A 25353-nucleotide genomic window follows, 5' to 3' on the forward strand; every position below is an offset into this window, starting at 1 on the left:
TCTCTTCTTTTAATAAATTGTAAAAAAAGTACCACTAGCCATACAGTAGACAAACTAGGTATTTTTCATAAAATTGTCATGACCAAAGATGAAATAATTACTACTATTTTAAAGTGTGTGCAGTAGCAAATGGGACGACATCTTTCTTTGTACTCATAATTCTGTTGTCATGAACCAATAGAATGTGCAATTTGTTCCATTAGTTAAATACTTTTCCCCCAGGCTTGTACTAGCACAAAAAGGTCATCTGGAGTAGTTACTTCACATGAGCAATTCTTTTTCCAAATCTTTACTGTTTTGCAAAGATGTGGATCAAAGTGCCCAGGGAAAGTGGAATGAGTCTCCTGCAACAAATTACATGAGCAGTATCTACAAGAGTAAACACTGGTGTGCATGCAAAGAAACCCCAGACCTGCTTGTGAATGCCCATACCCAGTACCTGTTCTGAAACTGGCATCTTTTAACCATGCCAAAACTTGCTGTTTGTACACTTATATTGACATAGACTCACTTCATCTTTTTACTAAAAGTGTAGCTTAAATCTATCACTTACAGAATCAGCAAAGATAGTTATTTGAAAGCATCTTGCTTTGGAACAGCTGCAGCTAGTGTGGCAGCTTTTGCATACAGGTGGCTTATTTTGATTGAACAAAGGAAAATGTAGTTTATAATTCAGAGGTAAATTGTACTTTCAACACAGTGTACTTTAAGTGATCTAGAAACATTGACATCCTGATTATTTGACTTTATATGTATGACTTCAGTGCCTGTAGGGAATAGTCTTTAAATGAATCTGCTTGGACCTAGCAGTAGCAGTTACCTGCCTTGCATGCTTAGCTGTGCACACTTTTTCTCTTTTTTTAGTTCAGCTGAAACAGAAAATCTTGATTAGCTCGGTTTTTTCTTTATCAATTACTGTTGTTGGAGAAACCAAAAGCTACATTTGTAAAATATAATACCTTTGCCTAATGGGCCTCATTCATCTTTATATTTCTTCTAGGCATGCTGGATCAAAAGACAGGGAATGAGGGATAGAATAAGTGCACAAGACCCTTTACATACAGGAATAAAATAGTATATTGAAATAAATTGCATCTTATAGTGCTGCTTCTTCTGCTTTCTTTTTTATTTTGCGTCTTCAGATTGTTTTACAAACTTGTAACATGCAATTTATTGAAAGTGTGAATAAAGGTCTCTGATAGCAAAGTTATGCAAATGACAGGTCAATGTGCCAATATTTGGCAATAGTTAAAAAGCTGGTCGTTGTCACTATTTGGATATATGTTTTGAGGAGTTTTGACCTGACCATTATTGTCATTGTTGAGAGAGATTTACATATGGAAATTATACAGAAATCAAGGAAACTGGCTGATTCTTTTCATGTTCAGCGTTCTCTTGGCTTTGTCTTGTCTTGCCATATTGCTTCAGGCTACCTATCCCTTCTTGGCATGAAAGCTGCACTTTCAGTGAGGAGAGGGCGTGATTTCAGGAAAGATTACTTTGTCTGCTTCAAGTCTTCTGACTTGTTGCAGTGTCTCAGGTCTGTGTAGCTGCTTCCACAGGCTCACTCTTACAGCTGCTGTCTTGGGCAGCGATGGAGCTGGTGCAGTGGTCCTGGCTCAAGGATGTACAGAAGGGAGCAATCCAGCCTGTACAAATTCTGTGAGAAAAGATAGAGTTTTGAAGTCTTTTCTAAGGTGTCTGTTCATTGCTTCATGCTATGGGTGTATGTTGAAAGGTGTATGTTTCTTTGTAGGGGGTTTAATTGTATTTTTTGCGAGGGTTGAGGTTGTATGGGTTTTTTGGTTCTTGGGGGAAGAGTTTTGGTTTGTTGGTTTTCCTTGTTTTGTTTGTGCATCTTTAAAAAATACATTTTTTATTTTTTACTCTAGCAGTGTATTAGGTGCAGTCTCCAGACTCCTTTCTCCTTCCATGCATTAACTGGTGTAGTGAAATGGGTAGAAACTTAAAGAAGTTGTGATAAGGTTTTTATCTACTGCCTTGATTTACTGTTCTTCTGTCAGTTAGGGCCTCTGAAGATTCTCCTCCAAGTTGTTGCAAGTAAGCTTCTCCTCACAGTTCGCTACAATAATGTAATAAAAATACATCAAAATCATTCATAGACTTAAATTAATAAAATAGTGCAATACACATAAACAGCTAGAGGTTGAGGTAGAGAGTAGTTTAGGCTGTTACTCTTTTTTTTCTGAGATGCATGGTCAGAAGTGTATTCACACCATTCTTTTTTCCTCCTCCTTTCCCCTTGTTTTTGGATATTCTAAATGAGAGAGTGTTTCCTGTCTCAGTTTTTGCCATGTGAGATACATGCAGTGCGAGGAAGAGTTCAGCTAGTAAAGAAAAAAGTCTTTGACCCCAAAATTCTTCCACAGCATGACTATAACATGCAAACAACTGTGTCAGAGACCACCTATGGCATGTAAGTAGTCTGTCATGAAAGTGAATGCCTTTTGGATTTAGAGGCCAAGGAAAGGTGGTGTTGTGAAGAAATCTTTGTTTCTGCTACTGAGGTTTGCTCACAGGGGACAGGTGGGAGAAGTCCTCTTGATGCCTGCAGGGTACAAGATAGCAGACATTTACATAATTTATATCTTAGTCCTTACTAATACTACTATTAGTCCCATGAAATTAAGTATCCTTTTTGTAATGGAAACCAAGCCATCCATAACTATTTGTGTATTTAATATTTGGATGAAGGGTGGGGGTCCTTTTCTTTCTTCCTGGAGAAACAGGATTATCTTTTTGCTGTGTTTGCTGAGTAGAGCTGGTTTATTTTGAAACTTGGCTGGGATATGGAACCCTGGTTACATAAAGACCATGGGCTTCATTGACAGCCAGAGAGACAAAGAAGGCTGAGATTTCAGTACAAATGTTTCATTTCATTCTTGTTTAATTATTTTCTATTATATTCACACATTTATGAGTATTTATGAGACTTTCAAAATTAAGAGAAATAAAGTTTTGTTGTTTTTTTGGGGTTTTTTTGGGTTTTTTTTTTGTTTTTTTTGTTTAACATGGAATTACTGTATTCCTAGGTCTTGGGGTATTTGCTGTTGTACTGTGTGCAAGAAAAACATTTTTGAGACCTTCATGAAGGTATCAGACCTTCATTTTGCTTGCACAAACATAATCTTACAGAAATTTGAATTAAAGTAGCTGTTAGTAGTGCATTTGTATGATCTTTGAATTAGGAATAGGAGCGCTACAACCCACATAAACTACTTGAATTTGTCTAAGAATAGTGCATCATACATATAAATATCAATCTTACAGAAAATGAACTATAAAACATTGGAACAAGTGCTTTATACACTACATACATTAGTATCCAGAATTTCTATGACCAGATACTGCCTGTTGTAAGCCACAGGCAATTTGTAGGGCCAGATTCTTATTGGTAAATGACATCATAAGACACTACTGAGGAAGGTAAGGATATGAATCTAACTGCCTCAAAGCTTCTCCTTTTTTTGCATTAACTTAAGAAATTTTAGCAAAGAAGCTAAAATTGACTATTAAATTTACTGCTCAGATGTATTATGCCTTTGATCTATTTATTTTAGTTTAAATGAATGAGGATTAGAACTGTCCATGTCTTATGAAGTCTGGTGCTAGTCATGTAAGGGACCAGGGTTTACTATCCATTCTGCTTTCTGAATGTAGCTTGTAGAGCACACTGCTGTTATTGTGGAGTGTCTTTTCATTAACAGTCCTTTGTTTTATGCATTTAGGATGTTTATTTTACGCAAACAGAACGTTTCCACCTTATTAAACAGCACAGTACAATTCAGTGAGATCAAGCATATTAGAACTCAAAATTGCTGATTTTCTTTTCCTGAATGTCTCCATTAATTAGCAGAGTGACATTTCTGCCTTTATCGAGCTGTCTTAAATCTCTGGTCTCCCCCATGAAAGGCAGTGATGTCTCATTTCTGCATGTCATCAGCACGCAAGCCTCTGTGACTCACTTAATCTGCTAGTGGTGAAGGTTTCTTTTGGGTTGTATGATTAGGTTGTAACTGGTAGGCACATTTTTAGTGAGGAAATGAAAGGAACTGGGTTGGCTCTAAAATTATAATGGCACTGTACATATTCTATTACTTATATAAGGGTCTGGTTATTGGATGTTGAACTTCAACTTTTTTTCTGATTCAGAATGAAAACCATTGCATTGTTCATTGATATCTAAATTTTCCTAGAAAGGGGTCTTCATCATTTGAGTCTGCAATTCACAGCCTTGTCATCAGTCAGGAAATCAATGGGGACTAAGCCAGTGTCAGAAGCAGTGACCCTCACTGCTGTAAAACAAAAGTGTGTGTCAGAGCATTGAGGTGAATCTTGTCCTACCCCTTTCTGTGCTGTTCCATACAAACTCTACAGATAGGCAAAAAATACGTGCTCTAGGGCTGTTGTTCTCTCAAAGTAGTCATTCACATGAGGGAGCAATTCCTCTTCTACCTTGTGCTTTCAAGAATTCAAAGCACTCCTTTGTCTCTGGGGAAAGCAAGGCAAGAAGCAGTGGATTTAAGTGAACAGGGAAGAGAGATTTAAATATGTTTGCTCTGTTTAAGAGGATAAAATAAAAAATGTTGGAGAACATTCTTTTCCCCTCGTGTTACAAAATAAAAGAGAGGGGGTAATGAATATTGATTTTTTAATCCTGCTGGGTGATCAATTTTCCTAAATTGGGTAACTGATGATAGGTCTGTGAAGTGATTAGAGGAGCAGCTGACAGCATAATTTTGAGTAGTCAGATGCTGCACAAAAAGGAAGCAATGTTGTTTTGTTTTAAACTCCAAGAATTGTCTATTTTTTCCTATGGTTTGCTCTTGTTCTTAAATAAATTTCTTTGAATTCTCAGGTGCTTTTCCCACATGAGTGCAAGAAGAGTAGACAGTTAAAAGAAGTGACTGCTGTGGAGGACAGCATGACCACCATGAAAGGAAGCTGCTTCCTCACACTGCTCTTGGCAGGACTTGGGGTGTTAGGAATACTGGAGTCAACAACAACAGAAGATACCCACTGCCACAGAGCTGAGCACCCAATTATTGCATACAAAGGTAAGATGTAAATGCCTAAAATCTTTTCCAGAAGTAGGCTAAGTATTGTGTAATCACTTCATAGAAACCTCTGCTTTTAATGTAGAATGACATGGGAAAAAAGGTGCATTCAGTGCTGTTACATAAAAATCTAGGCTCTATTCTATGCAAATTAAATACAACTAAGCTTTCAAATTTTGTTCAGCATTTGTAGCTGAATATATCACTTAAAGGTGGGTGACCCATTTTCCTTTGTGATTAAACCCAGCCTGTACTGTTGCATGGAGTTACTCCTTTCCAAGTGCACAATTCTACATGTGTGCCCTTAATTTCATGAAGGACTGTGTTCAATAGCCTCCCCTTCTTCATTAAGGCGTTAAACAGGAATGGGTCCCAGGATTAACCCTCGTGTTATTCCACTTGTTGGTGGCTCAGGTGGGGTAAGGGTTATTAAACATTTACTCTCCAAATGATAGTTCTAGCTAAACAACAGATGCCTTCTTTGATACCTTAGTGGTGGTATTGAGTCCCTAAGCGTCATCCATATCTGCTGCCACTAGGTCGGATCTGCCCAAGTCAGATGTTTTCCCTGTTCAACCTTTCATCCCTGTTCAAACTTCCTTTACTATTGGAGCAGTAGAAGCTGTTCCTATTTTCCTTGACATTCCATGCAAATGGTAACTCCCACTGAACTTAGTTTAACCTGATGTAATCCTTGCATGCCCATATGGTCTTTCTAAATTCCTCCTTGTCTCTGCTTATGCCTGATACAGCCCTTTTTGCATTGGAGCTACATGAGTTCCTTCTTTCACCAGGAGAGCCTCTTCATACATGTGGTTGTCATCTTGAGTGTTGGGGTGGAACGCTGAGGAACAGTTGGACAAAGTAAAAAATACTTGGAGGATGTTTTCTGTAAAAACCTGAGGCAGTTAATAACTTATCTGCCTTGTTTTTGTTTATTTGAATTGAGAATTTTCCATTACTGGCACAACTTAGAGGGAGTTCCAAATAGTTTCTAGTTATGAGGATGTAGGGATTAAGATGTATTATATTACACACCGCATTCCTCCTGTTTCTCTAAGAAAGCACATGTGTAAGTTTTTTATTTCAATGAATTAGAATTTATTGAATTTAAATTGGAAAAAGATTTGTTTCCATTCTTTTCATAAACTTTGAGAAAATAATGTTGTGTTTTTTCCAGGAACTATTTTGTTCTGGCACTTTAATGGTTTAATAATAGTAATGGTACCAGCTGTCCTGATCTTCAATACACTGGAGAATGAACTCTGTATCTCAGAACAGCAAACCACCAGTGTATTGTGAAGGAGGGACCTTTATCACTCCCTTATTGATGGGCTAAATAGTGTGAGTTATTCTGATGAAATACCTGATTTCCTTAGCATTCATATTGTGATATAATTCAGTTTAAAATGCTATTTTTTATCAGAACACGCATACACAATACTCTAAATTAAAGTAATTAAAGTAGAACGGTTAAAATTCTGGTACTTAGCTTCTTAATTTCACAAACCAAGAGATCACTGCATGTAACAGTGGTTTTTGGTTTTGTATATGCAACTGTAAAAGAAAATAATTGAGACTCATTAGCAGTGCTATGTTCTAGGAGTTGATTAAAAATGTGTCATTTTATGAATCTAATTCAGCCAATATTTAGGAGGGTTTCTTGAATTTTGCCCAATCCTGCCTTCTAGACCTCTCTTGTTCTCTGTCATATTTAATTTCTAGTGATGTCCTTCCAGTTCTAAGTCATTATGCTAAGGCTTTTTGGGAATAGAGGCCATATTGTTGCAGTTGCATTTTTTGATATAGCCAAAGATACTGTCACAGTTTGAGTTTACCCAAAAAAAACCCAATTTATTTTTACTGTAAATATATGTGGGAAACATAATTATATAGAAACATTAATGGTCAGATCTTTAATATGAGATCTAGTAAGATTTTGAATGCCAAGGTCCCTCTTGACCTTTTGATAAAAATAGTATTAATTAGTACGTATCCATGACATACCTTTATGAACCATCATCTCTTGAAAACTATTCTAACAAGCTGTAGTTCATACTTCACACAATGGTCTTCTGGGAGTCCTTAATAACTCTTGAAAGGTATGCGTAGAAACACATTTGCAGTGCAGTATACAGCATGTGATAGCTGGGTAACCTAGTTGGTGTGGGCACAGAGCATTTGATTTGTAGTTGCAGGACGGCCAGTTAATGGAAAACAGATGTTTTGAGACCCCAGGATAAAGTGCCTGAGAGGTTTATCTTTGAATCTGTGTGTTAGGAATGGCTTAATTGGGGTATGAGAATATAAGGAGAGAGATGTGTGTGAAAAGCCACTCTGAATGAATTGGCAAGTTTCAACCAACCTTACTGATAGCCATATTCTTCCTGAGACATTTGCTGACTTTATGAATGCCTATAGGAAGATGCTCTCTCTCTATTGATGTGATTAGTACTGCTAGATCAACATCGAGTTGAGAAATCAATTTATTACAGTTAAAATCCCTTTGAGTGCTGCATTAATGCCCTGGTCTGTAAAGTCATCTTGTAGCAGTGTTAGATCCACCAGAGCGAAATACTGTATGGCTGTAGTACTGTAATGCTGTGTGGCATGCTGAATATCAACCAAGACTGAGTGGTAGGTTCTTTAGAGCTTGTAAACTCAGTACTAACTTTACAGAGATATCAACTCTTTTATTTTACTTATAACTGATCAAAGCCCTCTTTTTTTGTAGTTTCTGGTATGCCAAAGTAGCAATGTACTTATTTGATTTGTCTTCCTTTGAGAGTTAAGGTAGATGAAGTATAAACTATTAAATAAAACTAATGGAGTGAGAGTCTGGTGTAGTGTATGGGTGAACAGCTGCAAAAAAAAAAAAAAACCTAATAAAAAGACAAAATAATCCCCAGGAGTTGTCACAGTGAAATATGAAATGGGAGTATATCTTCTGAAAGAGCTTGCTTTCTTTCCCACTGCTCATCAAAAATTGCTCACTTAGGTGATGATTCTGTCAGGCTACCTTGTGTAGAGATGCATATACTATTTCTAGCACTGATTTTTCCAGCTTAGTAGTTTTAGTTGAAGACTGTGATATATCTTCTGATAGGAAATGGCAAGAATTTCACCCAGTTGAGAACCAGTTGAGAACTTTTGCTCAAGTACTTTGTTAGCTGGTGGAAGAGGAAAAAGAAGATGCAGTAGCAGGCGATGCACACACTTTGAAAGGATTGTTGACATGATCTCAAAGATGTCATTTTATGTCTCTCATACACAGTATTAATAACCATGTTGTAACAACCATGTTGTTTATCTGCATAATTAATATTAGGACTGCAAAATGCACTTTTTTGCTCTCCCAGAATCTATAAGAAAGGCTGCTATAAATCAGAAAATGTTGGCAGCTCTAAAATTTCTTATCATAGAGCTTCCTTAAACTAGAATAAGGTGCTTTGTGTCTTCCTTGGAAGCTGAAAATTTCCTTTTCTCATTATTTAAAGTTGTTAGGAATTATCACAGAAAACAGATTTATATAAAATAGACCTCAAAGTATTGGATTGACAGGATCAGCCCAGGAAGTGAGCAGTTCAGTGTTTCATGTGGTGAAACTGACTGATGGTGCGTGGTCCCTCTTTGAAGTTCCTTTCTCTCTCTCTCTAAGGAGGAGTCTGCATCTAGAAGTGGAAAAAATGTGCTAATCTGTTGAAATGCAGGCTTAAAGAAAAAGTTAAAAAAAAAAAGTAAAAAAAAAATCTGTCTTCATATGCTAGGAATTCATCAGCTATACTAATTCCAATAGTTGGAGTCAAGGGCTTATAAATCAACTGTAACTTAGAACTGGGTGAAAGGAAAGAGGGTGCAGATCACAGAATGGATACACAGAGACTCACTGTGAAATCCTTGATCTTTGCACACCTTTCCAAATGCTTACAATGTAAAAAAAAAGGAAATTATGCTTGAGGTAGCTTAAGAATTAGGGCAGAAAAAGGGCTTAAATAAGCTCCTCATTAAAGATGGTCTTAAAAATTTTATTTGTATTAAATTTTATTTTATTTGGATATACTTTTTGTTTGCATATAGATATGAAATGTTAGCTCTGTAAGTGTATTAGGGTTTACTGATGGTAGTCTACTTGGAAATAACCATTCTCCTATTATAGTGAAGGAATTACAGTATGGTATTTAACTTGAACAGTTAGAAAAGGCTGTAAAAACCACATTTGCTCTATGGGAAACAACGATGCTTTATAAAGGTTGAACTATTCTTAAGCAAAAAACCCAAAGCAAAACAGTTTAGTGGTGTTATGTTTGTCTAAATATTTCCAGCATTTCATGGTCCACCTGCTCTACAGAACCTTTGTGGTAGCTCTCTGTGGACCTGACCTTTTATTAAATCATATAAAAACTCAACAAAACCAAACCAAAAATGAAAGCAATCAACAAAAAGGATAGAAGTAGTTACAGTGGCCGCTTGTTTCCTCAGACACACACTTTTGCTGAACTTTGAAACACCAGACCTTTCCAAACTCAGCTTGTTCTGTAGACAGACCCTACAGAAGACTTGTTCTGTAGACAGACCCTATCCATGAGGTAGAACTGAAGGGGCCATCACAACTGCTTAGCAGTGTGTGAGTGAACTGGAAAAAAAAAATTGACCCAAATACAGTTTCAGGTGTGAAATTTTAGGTATTGATTGTCCGGTAGTTTACCTGCATAAAGTTGAATTTGAAATGAAATGCAGTTGTGAACTTGACTTAATTGATACTGGAAGAACAGCAGAGATCATATGCTCTGGGGCAAGTCTCATTCTTTTAGACTCTCATAAAATAATCAGAATTTGAAGTTGTGCTGTCTCAACAAAAAAGCATCAATTTACATAATTTTAGAAGCTATATTTAGGGATAATTTAAATACATACTGTGCTGTAACCAAGTTATCTGTTGAATAAACATGCTCAAAAATAGCATGTCTCAATCCATAGAAGAAATGAACTTAAACCCTTCATTTCAACTTGAGGTTAACCAGAAAAGAAAAATAGCATAGTTATTTTTGATTCCTTGTTAAAGAATCCTAAGAAATATATTTTCTTAACCTTATTGTCTGACCACCACAGAATTCCCTTAGTTGATGTTTGGCTAAGTAATATAGACTCAGTACATTGCTCTGCTCATTTTATCCGTGGTTTGTGTATGGAGTGCATGCACTTAACATGTGCCAAAAGGAAATAATATGTGGGCTGAATGAAGGAGGATAAATGGCATATGAACTTGGTTTTGTTTGTACTCTTCTCTTTCTCCTAATCTTGTTGGAAGTTTTCTTTTAAACTAATAGTAGTCTACTAAGCTGCTTAGTTTTTTCTTTTTTTTCCCAGTTTTTCATAAATACATTTCAAAGATGATCTGCCAGAATCTGCAATGGGATTAAGGTGTATTGCTCTCCATTCTGTATTGTCTTTTGGGTTTTTTCTTTAAATGAAGATGATTCATCGGTGAAGAAGCATTGATTGCTAGATGTTGCAACTTTGGTTTGTCTAGATGATAGGACTACAAGATTGTTTGCACTACATTGCCAAGAACCAGCCCCTCTTAAAGAGGAAAATAATTCCTTTACCAGTTCTCTACTTTTTGTATTGAATCAGGTTTGCTTTTACTTTTGTACAGGTGATTAAGCTTCTGGTAGGGAACAGCAACCTTCAACTCTTTACTGTTAATTAAAAAATATCTCTGGAGACTGAAGGTTACTATCCTCCTATGTTTCCCTGAATCACCCAGTGTCATTGATGCCCATTCACATAAAAATGAAAGAATGTCAGGGGATGAATTCTCTAAGCAAAGGACTTGCATACAGCTACTTTTTTTTCCCCTCTGAAAGTGATCATTTTTTAAAGCAAGCATCAATTCAAAATTATTTTGGCATCCCAGTCAGGTGCTGGACCTTCATGGAATGCTAATAATTTTCATAAATTTTGATAATATAAAATTATCAATGGCTCCAACGACTAGTGAGCTGTGCAGACATGTCCTATGAGCCTTCCATGGCTGATTTGTTCATTATTGCCCTAATGTGGCTCTTTAGGGCATGTGCAGTTCTCTGGTTGTTAACCAAGAGCAAAATGAGTGAGAGGCTCCTGCCGCATTCGACTTTCTGTACAAAGTGGGCAGATGGACTTAAAATCTGGATTTTTTGTTCTTTTTCTTTTTTTTCTTCTTCTTCAAAAGAGATGTATTTTGGCTAAAATGTTGTAAATCATCCAAACTGGGATATGTTAAATAAACAGATCAGCAATCAAGAAATAGAGCTCATATGCGGATGAAGTTCTGTCAATTTTTTTGTATGTATGCTTAGAGCAAGAGGGAGCGCAATATTGCTCTGTTTTTTTTTCTGCTTTATCTTTTTCCCCACCAGGTAGAATTTCAATTTTTGCATAAGAAAGGACTGGATTAAAGGGGGCTTAGGGGTGACCTTATCATGCTCTACACTGCCTGACAGGAGGCTGTTGCAAGGTATAGGCTGGTCTCTTCTCCAAAGTAACAAGTGGTGGGAGAGGAGGAAGCGGCCTCAAGTTGTGTCAGGGAAGACTTATACTGGATATTAAGAAAATCTTTTTCATTGAAAGCATTGTTGTGCATTGAGCCAGGCTGCCCAGGGAGGTGGTGGAGTCACCATATCTGGATGTATTCAGTGGAGATGTGGCGCCTGGGGAATTGGTTTAGTGGTGAACTTGGCAGTGCTGGGTTAACAGTTGGACTCCATGATCTTAGTGACATTTTCCAACCCAAACCATTCTATAATTCTGAGTAACTTAGACTGCTAGGTCAGAATAGATGTCAACAATGGCAGTTACTGGACATCTGATCCTGGGCAACTTTGTTTTCATACTTAGTAATGACATAGTTACTGGAAAGACTCATCCCAGTGCTCTTCCCTTCCAGATCCTGTGCAGTGTTTATGGGGCCTGTATTGCTGTCAATTGATGGCACCTGCTGCCCTTACTGCCTATCACTGAATGTCACCTTCTGCTGCCTATCACTTTGGCTGAAAGACTGGGGAAACCCTGGCCCATCCTTTGGCCTTGCGTCAAGCTCTAAAGTTTCAAGAATTTTAAGAGGTTGGGAGGAAAAACATTACCTAAATTTTTGGTTTTCTTCCTAATTTTTTAAATAACCAGAGCCTTACCACTAACCTTACCAAGATACATTTTGTTTGTTAGATAGCTTGGGGGGAAATAGAGAACCACAGTCAGTGCTTCTTCAAAGTGTTGTTTGTTTTTTTTTCGCATGCTTTCTCTTCCCTGTCTTCCTTCTGTGGCAGTGCTTGTCTGCTGTTGACAAGACTTCAGGACACTGGGTAGCAGCTGATTTTGTGTGGCTGAATGTGGTATATACTTACTTGTTACATGACAATTTGTCGTTTTCAGGTGGGACCAAACTTTGGCTTGTCCTAAGCTTGTCTTTCCATTTCCAGTACTCACTTCAGATTTTGTTTTGATGGATTTATAGCTATTTTCTACCGTTTCGGAGAATTAGGACCTGACTGTTTTACAACCAGCTCTACAATAAATCTACTAAAGTAGTTGTTAATAGTGACGAACCCCTGGAGTTTAGCAGTGTCTTTTAGAACAAAAGTAAGTTCCACAAAGAGAAGTTTTGATTGTAGTGTTTTGTTTCTTTTTCTTTTTTTTTTTTCTTGCATACTGCTTTCTTTTTTTGGCTTTGGGGCATCCTTTTATTTTTGTAGTGGGGGGAGTGGAGGAGGTGGGGAATATATTCCTCTTTGAAGTCCTGGCTCCAAACTCTTAAAAAGATCAGTGTCAGGCTTTGTTCTCTATACCCTTTGTCTTTACAATATATCTTATTTTGTTGGGTTTTGCATTTCCTCATGAAATATCATCTGACCGTTATTTTGTGAGCTACAGTCTTGGGCAGAATTGATAGATCAAGAAATTTTATTTTGCTGAAACAATGTAAATAAAAAGGTTTATTATGTTCATATAACAACATAAGTAAGAATGCATCATTGCAGAATGGTCAGTTCTAGCAAAAAAGCAAAAAATTGAAGCATAGATATTTCCAACAAAAGTAAAAGTGCATAACTGTCTGTGGGCAGTCTGTATTCTGTTTCTGCTCCTAACAATACATGTATTAAAATTGAGCAGATTTCTTTAGAAAACTCTGTCTTGAGACTAAATAATGATTTCCCATAACTATACAACATGGTTTCCTTCAAAATGAATTCTTTGGCTGGCTGCCAAAGCCAGCATGTAAGTGTTAAAATGCAAAAGACTAAATCCCTCTGAAGAGAGTGCATGACTGAGGATGGAAATGTTTTTGGTCAGTCTGTCTCTCCATCACATTCAGGAAGATTGGCAGCAGCAGCACAGGGACCAGAGGTGGTAAATGTAAGGAGTAGCTGCTCTCCCTAGGAAGAGTATTAGGGCTCTGTGCTGGATGAGGTGTGAAGTTAGTGGTTTTTGACTGTGCTGAAAGCACTGAAACCGCTTTCATCTAGGTGGGGGTTCAGTCTTTTTTGCCTTACACTTTCTTGTATTTGTATGCAATATGTGCGTTTGAACAATGAAGCATAAACAATTCCAAACCCTTGTTCAGAAAAATAAGAAATAAGTAGGCATTGCAGCAGATGTTCCCGTCTCTTCCCTGAGGGTGCAGACAGTCAGAAACCAAATTCCCTTTAATTATCCCAGTAATAGACATATGCACATACATAAGAATGCAGCAATATGTACTTCTAGCTGGGGAGCTCTGGCAGGGCAGAGAAAACAGGAATGCAGGCTAGATTTTAGATCTTGAAGGTTAGAGTGCATTGTTCAAGCAGGTGAGGGAGCTGGGGCAGGGCAACTGCTGTGACTGTGTGTGCCCTGCCTGGAGAGCAGTAGACAGGTGGCCAGGGCAGCCACTTTGTGCCTTCTGAGAGAATCAATGAAAGATGCGAGTAGCTGGGTAAAAAGAAGCAAGTTTACCCTAGGTTTGAGAAAGAAGTTCAAGTTTTCACGCATTCAAAGTCAAGAAACATATACTGTAGCAAGTACGTTCATTTTCTCTTTTCCCTATTAATAATAAATTACTTACACCCCTGCCTCATTACCTCCAAAATTGTTCTGAAGCTGTAATAGCTGTTCATAAAATGAATGCGCTGTAAACAGGTGGTGAACTTTCTGGAGAATATCAAGAGGTTTATGGTCTTGGGATTTATTTTATTACAAATGATTTAAAATGGAGAGGAGCACGAGAAGCTAGCAGAGCTTCTAGATAAGGCTAGATATAGATATTTATTTCTTGGCTTCTGCAGTTCTCTTTGTATGGAAAAGTAAGCTTCAGGACTGTATTAAGTTTTATTGCTTAGTGGAAGGAAGGCAGCTGGTTTGTTTATGGGATCTAGAGACCTCCAGAATACTGCAACTTGAAAGGGGTCTGTAGTTTTGAGATTGCTTTGTCTTTTGGTTGGTTCTCTTTTTATTTCATGTTTTCTTCCCCCCTCCCTATAAGCAAAGATGAGCTCTGAACTGCAGATGGAGATCTGACATGTTTTCATGTTTCCAAAGGAGAACCAAATGTAGTGTGGTTAGACTTAAAAGAGGAATCTTTTAGTTTGTGGTTGCTGATTTAATCATTTTGGACAACTTTGTAACTTCATCTTTTCCTTTATAGAGGACTGGATTGCATTAAATAACCCTGCCTAGACATTTTTTTTTTCTTGGAGGGAAGTAGTAATGTTCTGTTTTCTTATATCTTCCAGGGCACCTTTTTTTGGAAACTGTAGAGTTCCTACTGTCTAATCACTAATTACCAGAATGCCTATATTTTTCAATATATTATTCAGATTAAAACATATCAATCATTTCTATAGGAAATATTTTGAATTTTCAATTCTATTAAAAATAAGGGCTTGACTAAACATATAAACATATATTCTTTCATGTCTCAGTTATGATGTGCATCCACATACTTTTAATTCTGTACACAGCCCTGGTGTAAATAAGTTCTGTATAGCAAATTAAATGTCTTTTTCATTAAAATGCCATACTGAGTACTGTAACAGATCCATCTGTCCTAATCCTTTCATTTTACAGAAAAGCATCAAATGGTGTTGGACGATGTTGTCTTTTTGTTGATGAACTACTGCTCTTCTCCTCATGTGTTGAGTCCAGCCTGCTTCTGGTGTCCTCCATTAGATTGTTAGAGCCTTCTGGTAGCACAGACTATTAGATTTATTTACATCTGTGGCCCTCCTTAGGCTTGACATTTAAATATTTGTACTTTATCTATGAAAAAGTGGACATGCCAACTACATTCTAGTAACAGGTGGACCAGGAATTTTGCTGGAGCATTGAGCTGGGATTGTCTTTTCAATTTGTATTTTTTTTCCAGAAAACATTTGTCTCTTTCTGTGAGGTTTAAATGTTAGGGAGTTGCTTACTCCTTGTTTATTTAATTGACTAAGGTTGTCAATGCAGTCGTTTTTCCTTTTTGTGTATGAAAAATTACAGAAAAAGCACTTTCCTGGTATCTTCTAATTCATCCTGGTGGTGTACCTAAGTGCCTAGTACTTAATGTTGTGTTAGTTGGGCATTTTCTTTCTCCTTCTACTTAACTTCAGCTCTGGAACCAAAAATGAATGCTGGTCCTACCTTTGAGCTCTACTGTTGTAAGATGCATTAATAATTATTTTGTCTGCTCCTGCAATGCATGCTAAAGGAGGACAGCAATAGGAGGATGTAGGAAGGATTAATGGATACCCAGACTGCTGACCCAGGGCTGTAATTGTATTTGCTTTACATCCCACAGCACCTCTGGATGTACAGCCTAGGGAAGGGGCACTCTACAGAATCTCCCTGTGGGATTTTCTCCAGACCTGTGGAATAAGGCCCCACAGGAAGGGCAAGGCAGTCACCTTGAGGATACAATTCTGCAATAAGCTGTCAGGGTCATAAAGCTGAGGAGGTGTATGGTCCTGGAAGCAGGTCTACCAACATAACGCTGCATGTAGAAAGCATGTCTGGAATGAAAGGAAAAGCAGCCTGTAATGGGCAGGCCTTCCTGCTTTGCAGTGAGCTGCTGTCTTCCAAGTGCTTGGCTTCTACCATGGGCCTTATGGAAGAAGAGCAGGGCAGATGTTTGTGCTTAGATTTTGTAATATAGTTGAGCATATTGTTTTTGCTGGAGTACTGTAACACATAGAATGAATCTTTTCTGTAAGAGAAATCAAAAAATATTTGCTGTGTTAATTATAGTTGTTTGATGAGGTTTTTTATTTTATGATTCTTTTATCATATTTTTTATTTTCTTTCTCAAAAGAAATGGCACTTTTAATGATTTAATGGATAATGCATCCAACAGAAATAAACTAATTGGGAAAAGTCTGCTCTGGACTGTTTTGCAACAGAGCTAAGCTAAGGTTAGAATATGAATTTGCTTCAAAGTAAAAATAAAGCATGACTTCTCAAGTATATAAAGAATAAATTCCATTTGTATGGGTTTAAACACTTTGTACCAAAAATAGAATGACCACAGTTGTGGTGGAACTTCATGGTACTGCAGCCTGAGGAGTGCACAAAGTAGTTTGTTCAGGTGCAGCAATGGGTTTCTTTGCATTGCAATGACAATCAGACAAGCCCTGATGCCTAATCTGAAGTTTGTTTGCAGCTGTGTTTTCAGAAGGTCACCTGAGGGGAAAAAAAATAACCTGTATATGATATTGTCAGTTACGTGTTTGTAACTATAACTGCTTTCTACCCAGTATTTACTTTCTTTTTTAGACTTATTGATCGAATTTATCTAAAAAATTGGAGTCATTGCATGCAAATGCTAAGAAACACATGCCTTGTGCAAATTCTAAAAAAGGACTTATATTTTTGACAAACTAGGCCTCAGCTCCCTTCTGGTAAGTGGGAGTGTGAATTGTGATTGATTTCAGAAGTAATACAGCTGTTCTTTTGCTGAACTTTCTTGGTGGAGTCCTCTTTTTAGTTGGAACCTGTAGAATAGTGTTGGCATGTATTTCCTTTCTTCACTTGAGTGGTGGCATCTTTTTTCCTTTCATCTGCAGTGAGTCAATGACTTACCAGCAAGGGTGTGTTTAATACATCTCTATGAGGAGAGAATACAGTATGAAAGAGGTAGGAAAACTGGTCATTGGAAGCATAAGAAAAAAGTATAGGCAAAAGTGAATTGTAACATATTCTGCAACAGTCTCTGTCTATGCCATCTTTCTTGCCTGTTTTCCCAACACGGAGCAATGCTTGTTAACCTGAAGTAGTTCTGGTTGAATTTATTATTCACAGATATATTTATAATATAACATTATTTTAAGATGAGAACTTAACAGTCACACTGAATTGATACCAGTGGTACACAGAAATTGCTGAAGAAAATCTTGTTTTTCTCAGTTCTAGTTTTACCGTAGAGACTGTGCAGTCCTGAAGCGCCACAGCAGAGCGTTTACAAGTGCCCGTAGCTGTGTCCTTCTAGCACCAATGTTGTAAAGAAAGCCCTAGGCAGGACATGCTGAATGAGTGAACAGGTGGATTTCCTCTTGCCAGCCCTGACACCTTGCTTAATAGATTCCCCTGGGGTTAATGGGACTGTCACCAGGGCAGCGGGGGTGATGCAATGGAGTCAGCGGGGCACATCCCTGGGGAGACTTCTGACATGTCTCGCTGCCTTTGAAGAGGAGAGTGGTGTAACTTGAGTATCACAGGAGGAGATCTAAGGCTAAAATTATTACACAGCTTCAGGAAGATGGAGTTATTGTATCATCATTAGATTAGATACATTTAATTCTAAACTAGCTTTAGCATGCAGAAATACTTTTTAATTTTCTTCTGATAAGATTAGTGAGTTTGTTGTACTGATGCCACCCAGAGACTTCTGTTAATATTGCAAATCTGCTAGTTTTCAACTACGGTGTTATTTTGTGTTGTTATTGTGGTGGTATTATTGTTGTGGTATTATTATTGCTATTGTTGTTATTTTGCTAACAGAGTTTCTTCAAGAAGGTGCTGCTGTGCATATGTTGAAGTTGTGCTCACTATTTTCAAAAAGGACACCATGACACGAGGTGTCACATACATACACTACAAACACTGCTGAAACTTTTTAATATCTATGTTAATTTTTAAATGAAATCAGGAGGTCCTTATGTCTTTGGACTTTGTTATTTGCAAAGTTGTATTATTATTATTATAGATCACTTCTGAATTTGGTTCTAAACATACCACTCCATTCCTTGTAAGTAATTTCTCAATTTATTCTACTGTTTACTGTAGCTCTACTTTGAAGTACTGAAGAATGAAACTTAGGTTAGAGGGAACTTTACAATTTCATTTGCAAAGAACTGTAGAGCTCAGCCCTTGGGAGGTCCTTGGAACAATGTGAACCAAACAAGTCATGGCCTGTTGGGCAGATACAAAATTTAAAGTAAAACAGAGACAAATTTCTGGTCTTTCATTTTTTATAATATGAGTATCTAATGTCCTTCTGCCCACCTTTGATTGTTAACCTACTTTGTCTTTAAACCTCTTAAAGAGAATTCCTTGACCTTTCCTCTGAGGGTGGAATCCGGTGTGTTTGCTTTGCTGTCGATTTATGGACCACGACAAACTTTGTTTTATATTAAATTGAAGCTATTAACCCTCCCTCCCAAACCCCGAAGCCCCCAGGAAAACTCGTAACATCCGATTCCCAGCATGTGAAAGAGAGCTGTAACCTTCTCAGAAAGATTTTTTTTCAACATCCATCTTTTAGTTCCATGAGAAAGTATTTTTCTTGGGAATATTTTTGAGTTATAAGGCCTGCAGATTTCAGTCCTATAACAGCAATGAAAAATTTTTTTGGTTGTTTTTGCTAAGGGTAAGTCTGTCTTGAATGTACCAAAAGGATGTTGGCAATCACCTGCTGTCATGGCTGTATGTGTACCATAGTAGTTTTCCCTGGACAGCTTTGAGTCCCAGACTGATGTCTGCAGATTGGCAAGCATGCCTTCTTAGTTTTAAAGGAAAAAGAAATCCAGGCTGAAGGTGTGTTTAAATAAGTCTTCTCAGTATCAGGAGTAAGAGAGAAGTCAATAAAGGGCTTGGTGTTTTACTGTAATTCACATGAAGGTAGGGCAGAGGAGAGGGAGGGGAATGTCAGGAAGGGGAGGGTTAGGATGGGAAAGCGTAGGGGTGTTGCTGTTTGTCACCTGTGATCAGCAAGCAATGCTATTAGGTCATGTGTTGGCAGGGCAGCTTAATTGCCTTACACATTTATTTGTGCTACTGTTGTAGTACACAAAATGTACTGCTGTGTTATTGTGTAAAGCTTGTCATGTTTCATCTGCATGAAAACCATTAATAAATTTAAATTATTACTTCTTACTACTTTACCATTATGATTTTAATTGGAAGAAAAATAATTTATAGGCCTTTAGTAGCTAATTATGATTTTTTGACTCTAAGGAGATAATTCAAAGCAAAACTAAAAAGTCTTGTTTCACCTATGGATTTTCAGCTAGATTTCACTGTTTTGGTGAAAAGAAACATAATTATTCTCTTAATTGGTTGCATAAGCTTTTATTTTTGCAGTGTACATGGGGTTGGATTGCCTTTTTTAAAATTTTTGTTGGCACTGTTTTTGTTCATTTTCCCTTACAAAAGTGTCATGAAGTTGTAGCTTTATCTCATAAATACTTATTTCTGTGTGACACATGCTGCCACTGTGAGACACATGAGATACAGTTTCAGAGTGTTTTCTGAAAAAGAAGAGCTCTAGCAGCCATTTGCTCTTCCTGACCTTATTCCCTCAAGCAAGAGCACTGCTGAATGCGACAAAGACAGGATAAAATAATTTATATTTTGAAGGGGATTCAGTTTTCAGAGAGATTTCTTAGCAAGTCCTCATTCTTTTTCTCTAGCCTGGGCTTGCCTTGCCCTGCCTGGCCCCTTGCTCCAAACCTGGAAGTGGTCTCAATCACCTGCTTGCTGTACCTTGAAGATTTATTGTGTCGTGCTGAGACAGCAGGAAAAGTGGAAGAGAATTGAGTCTTTGAATTTCAGTCTTCCCTGTAGCCTTCTGGCACTGCAGTACTTGTGTGTCCTGAGCTTTCCCTGGCCTCTCATGCTGTGGGGAGCCACTCCTCTCCTCTTCTTTCAGAATACCAAGGGTCTCACTTGTCCTACCAATGTAGAGCTGGGGTAATTCCATTCTCAGCTGCTTACCTTGTCACTCTTTCAGAGACTGATGTTTCCACAGTGGGTCTGGCTGTTTTTTTTTGTTTTGTTTTCTATTTTTTCCCCCTTCTTTTGCCAGTAACTGAAATTCTTTGTGATTTACCCCTAGATTTCCTCATCTTCATGTCCTACCTAATTTCTTAATGTTTTAGAACTTTGCAATTGGTTGTTTCATATGAAATGCATGATTGAAAAGTTAAAGCTGCAAAATCAAGTGCAAAAAGTTTAGGAAACACCTGTTTTATGCTTGCCTGTGTAGCCATATATATATATCTATAAATTTTTAAATAAAAATAGATAAGTAAGTATGTATAAGGCTATATATACAGGCCTGTAATATATTTGAGTGTTTTTCTTCCCTCGGAATCCTGCTGGGTTCTCTGCAAAGCATCTGCAGTAATGGCTGATGGCAGCTGTAATCACAGTTATCTAATATGTGGCCATATCCCCTTTCCACCCCAGTGTTTGAATCCTGGTTTGAGCATCCATCCAATGCAGATGGAAATCAACAGTGAATTTAGCTACAAGTACTGCAGAACATGTACAAACTGGCATTGCGAGCCTGAAATTGCCCAGATGCATACGGGCTGACATTAAAAATGCAGAAGTTACTTTTCTGACACCCAAGTGACTCTATTTCACAGTTCCATCTGTTTTTCCAAAGTATATGATGATACAGCTTCTGCACACTGTATTTAATGGTTGTCTGCAATGGCTGAACACGTTTTGACACAGAATAACATTTTTCTCCTGGGCCCATTCCTTAGGAATGGATAGCCCACTTGTGCTAAAACTTTAAATTAGGAACAAATCATCCTGAAACAGACACCAGACATGGATTGTTTCAACTGAGACATTTGCAAAAGCAAAAATATGCTTGTGAGTGAAGAAGAAAGCTTAGAATGAGTGTTTTTACCTGAGCTGCAGCTATTGATACCATTGTCAAAAATTGCACTTCTGCAGCACCCTCAGGGTGTTGGGTTGTTTTTGACTCCATGTTCTCAATGGTCGTGACCATGACCTTGATTTTGGTCTTTCAAGTGGCTGTTTCACACCTGTAATCTTCAATTAGGCCTGAAGCCCATTGAGCCGTACATGCTCAGCCCTCTTCACCTTTCTTGTAAGTTCCAGCCCACTGCTTTGTGACTACATTAAAAAAAAAGAAAAAAGCTTCAATCAATGTTCTGACAATTTCAGAATTCTAGAGAATGTGGGTTTTGTACAACTGGACTTTTTTAGTGAGCAATTTCTACCATTTCTATTTTTACAGAAATTTTCTATATTCTGTATGTCTATTCTAAAAAAGTAAAAATTAAAGATAATTATGCTCTGTTCGCACAATATTGAGTTTATTTAGCCAAACTTTAGTGTCCAGTTAGTGATATGAATGCAAAAAGGATCTACTAGTAATGAAAATACTTAAAGATTTGATTTGCAACTATTTATGTGTGCTTAAGTTTGAAAGTAGGAACATGTTTGTATTCTGAATACCAGTAATGTCCCTTGCTGATTTTCAGTAATTCACATGCTTGTCTGCCCTGCTTAATGTAGCACTAAATTGGTCTGAGAAAGGAAAGTGAAAAAAAAAGTTCAAAGAATGTCAAACATTTTTCCTTTTTCATCTATCATTTCTCAACCTTTTTATTGTGAAAAATGATGAAAAGTCAAACCTGCTTGTTTTCCTCATTGCTTTTCACTTAATCAGATCCCTTTGTAAAGAAAAGAAATAACTAAATAGCTAACTAAAAAAAAACAACCCTCTAGTCCTCAGCTGTTTTTAATGCATGGAAATTTAATCTAACTTTACTTGAGTATGTCCCAGTGAATTGCAGTTGTACTGTGGTGTTTTCTGTTTTACCCAAGGAGGAAAAACAATTCAGAACAAAATACGGATAGTTGATTGAAATGTGTATCAGGCCCTATATATTTTACAGGCCTGTATTATAAATTGAATGGCGTGGTGGTGAAAGTCTCCTGTGTTTCCTTAGAGGACCATAAGGGGAAAACTTGCAGACCCACTCGAAATATCTGCAGATTTAATGGTGACTACCCGATGTACTACCCCTATAACATTTATAGTAAAAGTTGTATTTCTTGATTTGTTTTTAGAAATTGCCCCTTGGCTACATGTGTTCAAAGCAGAAGATGCTGTGGACTTCTCACAGTTAACATTTGACCCAGGACAAAAAGAGCTTATTGCTGGAGCAAGGTGAGAAATCTATTTTCTTTTTTGGGTTGCACCAGACTGGATTTTGTTCTTTGTTGATAAACAATATTTAGCCAAATTCCAATATCAATGTGCTCTTGTGTGACTCCCCTGCTTTCTAGACCCACTAAACTGAATGTTATGTATGTTTATTTCTCTAATCCCTGACCAGAGTTACAAGATGGACTGCCTGCCTGGCATCAAGGTTTAGAATAGCTTACCCTGTTCTAATTTTTAGGAGGACTGTCCTGGAGTACACAATCCTTGTGTGCATCCAGTAGAACAAGCAGGTGCCATATGGTAATGTGACAAAAGATGCCATTGCATGAGGCTTAGGATGATCCCGAATTTGGCTACACGATGTGGCTCGTTGTGTTGGGATGTTTCTAATAATTATTCACCATGATGCCAGGAGCGATCTGTTAAAGACTGAAGAATTAGTGGTAAAGTTGGTGATAGTCACTGTTTGCACAGTAGGAGAGCACTCTGCAAGCTGTGATCAACAGTGACACTGTCTTAGATGTCAACATTGAAGCAGTGGCAGTCCTTAAATACTATTTTTTTCCCCTCTTAGCGTGTGAGGCATAGTAAAACATCTTGGTTGGCCAAAAAAATGTAACCATCTAAACTTATTATTCACACCCACCTTCTGAATATATTTTGCTTTTGAATTAACAAAGTTCTAGTCACTTCACTTATCTGTTAGGTTTAGCATTGGAATATATTTCTGTTTCCCAGTTTGCTTCTTAGCTGAAAATGAGGTTCAAAATGCAGAGTCATAAAAGGCACTGCAAGAAAATTTTTTCCATGGACCAGTGGAAGTTGCTTATCTACAGGGGAAAGCTTTCTGAGTGTGGAAATAGGCGCATGTGTGTGTGTATATTCATGTATCTTTGGCCCACATGAAGTGGGGTCTTCTGTGCCTTCTTGACGTTGATTTTTCAATTCTGTAAGCTACCCAATGAAACGAGGTGTGAGGTTATCAACTGCTGCTACTCTGTAAGGACTGTCATCATAAGTTGTCTGAGCCTCTCCCCAGGCCCCAGACCCATGGAAATGTGTGTTGGATTTGTTGGATTAGTGCACTCTGTACAGATATTCCAATAACTGTTCAAAAAAAAAAAAAGAATACTTTTCTCTCCTTCCTCTCTCATTTTATTCTCTATACTGTCTATCTGGACAATCTGAGTAAAAAATAAGCTCATTTAAACCAGTGCTTTTGATGAAGCTTTTTAAATCACTATGGGATAAGCTTGGGATGATTTTGTTGAATAAGCAGTGACTACAAAAAAAAATCAGCTGTTAATTCTGCTTTTTGCTAAAGATACCATGCATCACAAGATGTATTTTTCCTAAAAGTTAATGATGCTTCAGAGCTTTATATCTCTTGTTTTGACTAAAATTAAAAAAAAAACCATTCAAGGTTATTAAAATTATAACAGCAATTTTGTTTCACACAGGTCAGTATAGATGGCTGTTACTTGTTCATAGAAGGCATTGATTTTCCCTTTCCTTATTCTGCATTTCCATTCTAAATTTTAACCTTTCTGGTGTTGCGTTTGGCCATGGAGATCTTCCTTTCGAATACTTAAGCTTGCCTGCAGTTTTCTCTAATTACATGTATTATTGATTTCAGTACATCCTTTTCACTACACACCCTTCTGTTCTTTAGGCATTGGGCCCCACGAGTCATTGTACATCATGGGGTCCTAGATTCAGAGACTTGCAGCCACTTGTCAGGGTGCTGTAGTCCCAACACAGCAAGTGTTGATCACCCTGATAATCTTACTGATTACACACCTTCTGCATGCAGTCTCCACTGCAGGTAGACCGAATCTATTTGTTGTGAATCACAGAATTCACAGAATCACTAGGTTGGAGGAGACCTTCAAGATCATAGAGTCCAGCCCATGCCCTAACACCTTAACTAAACCATGGCACCCAAGTGCCACATTCAGTCTCTTATTAAACACATTCGGGGATGGTGACTGCATGACCTCCCCAGGCAGACAATTGCAGTACTTTATCAACCTTTCTGTGAAAACTTCTTCCTAATACCCAACATATCTTTCCCTTGGTGCAGCTTGAGACTGTGTCCTCTCATTCTGTCAGTTTTTGCCTGGAGAAAGAGACAAACCCCCTCCTGTCAACAACCACCTTTCAGGAAGCTGTAGAGAGTGATAAGGTCACATTTGAGTCTCCTTTCCTCTAGGCTAAACAACCTCAGCTCCCTCAGTTGTTCCTCACAGGTCTTATGCTCCAAGCGCCCTCTCCCCCCAGCTTTGTGTTGCCTCCTCTGGACATGCTCAAGTGTCTCAACGTCCTTCCCAAACTGAGGGGCTAGAACTGGACACAGCACCCAAGGTGTGGCCTCACCAGTGCCCAGTACAGGGGAAGGATGATCTCCATGGTCCTGCTGGCCACACTATTCCTGATACAGGCCAGGATGGCATTGGCCTTCTTGGCCACCAGGGCACTCTGCTGGCTCATGTTCAGCTGGCTGTCAAGCAGTACCCCCAGGTCCCTTTCTGCCTGGGCACTGTCCAGCCACACCATCCCCAGCCTGTAATCAGATCTGCTCTGATCTTGATTGGTAATAAATGTAGTCAATTTCTTTAAGTTGTTTCTATTTGCCCATGAAGGTAATCAGTGAGTCATGTCTCCCTGTCCTTAACTCATGCATCTTTGGTTTTATTTTCTTTTCCTGCCCAGTTGTGGAGGGAGTGATAGAGCAGTTTTGATGAGAACCTGGTCTTCAACCAGGGTCAGCCCACTCCATCCGTGCACCTTCAGGATTCTGCTTTAGTAATTTAGTGGCATTCTAAACTAGAGAATGATTTTTCACAGCCA

General features: G+C 38.0%; 1 protein-coding gene across 4 annotated transcripts in view; it reads left to right on the forward strand.

The window, feature by feature from the left end:
- The window catches only part of SEMA5A (semaphorin 5A), a 313729-nt gene that overhangs the window by 93591 nt on the left and 194785 nt on the right, over nucleotides 1–25353 (forward strand). For all 4 annotated transcript variants that reach the window (XM_036406161.2, XM_036406172.2, XM_036406169.1 and 1 more), the window contains 2 exons: nucleotides 4880–5078; nucleotides 22407–22506. In XM_036406161.2, coding sequence (XP_036262054.1) covers nucleotides 4946–5078; nucleotides 22407–22506 — 233 coding nt within the window. In that variant the 5' untranslated portion in view covers nucleotides 4880–4945. The remainder of the gene's footprint in view (nucleotides 1–4879; nucleotides 5079–22406; nucleotides 22507–25353) is intronic.

The sequence above is a fragment of the Molothrus ater genome, chromosome 1 (assembly GCF_012460135.2).
Source record: "Molothrus ater isolate BHLD 08-10-18 breed brown headed cowbird chromosome 1, BPBGC_Mater_1.1, whole genome shotgun sequence".
In the NCBI taxonomy this organism is placed as follows: Eukaryota; Metazoa; Chordata; class Aves; order Passeriformes; family Icteridae; genus Molothrus; species Molothrus ater.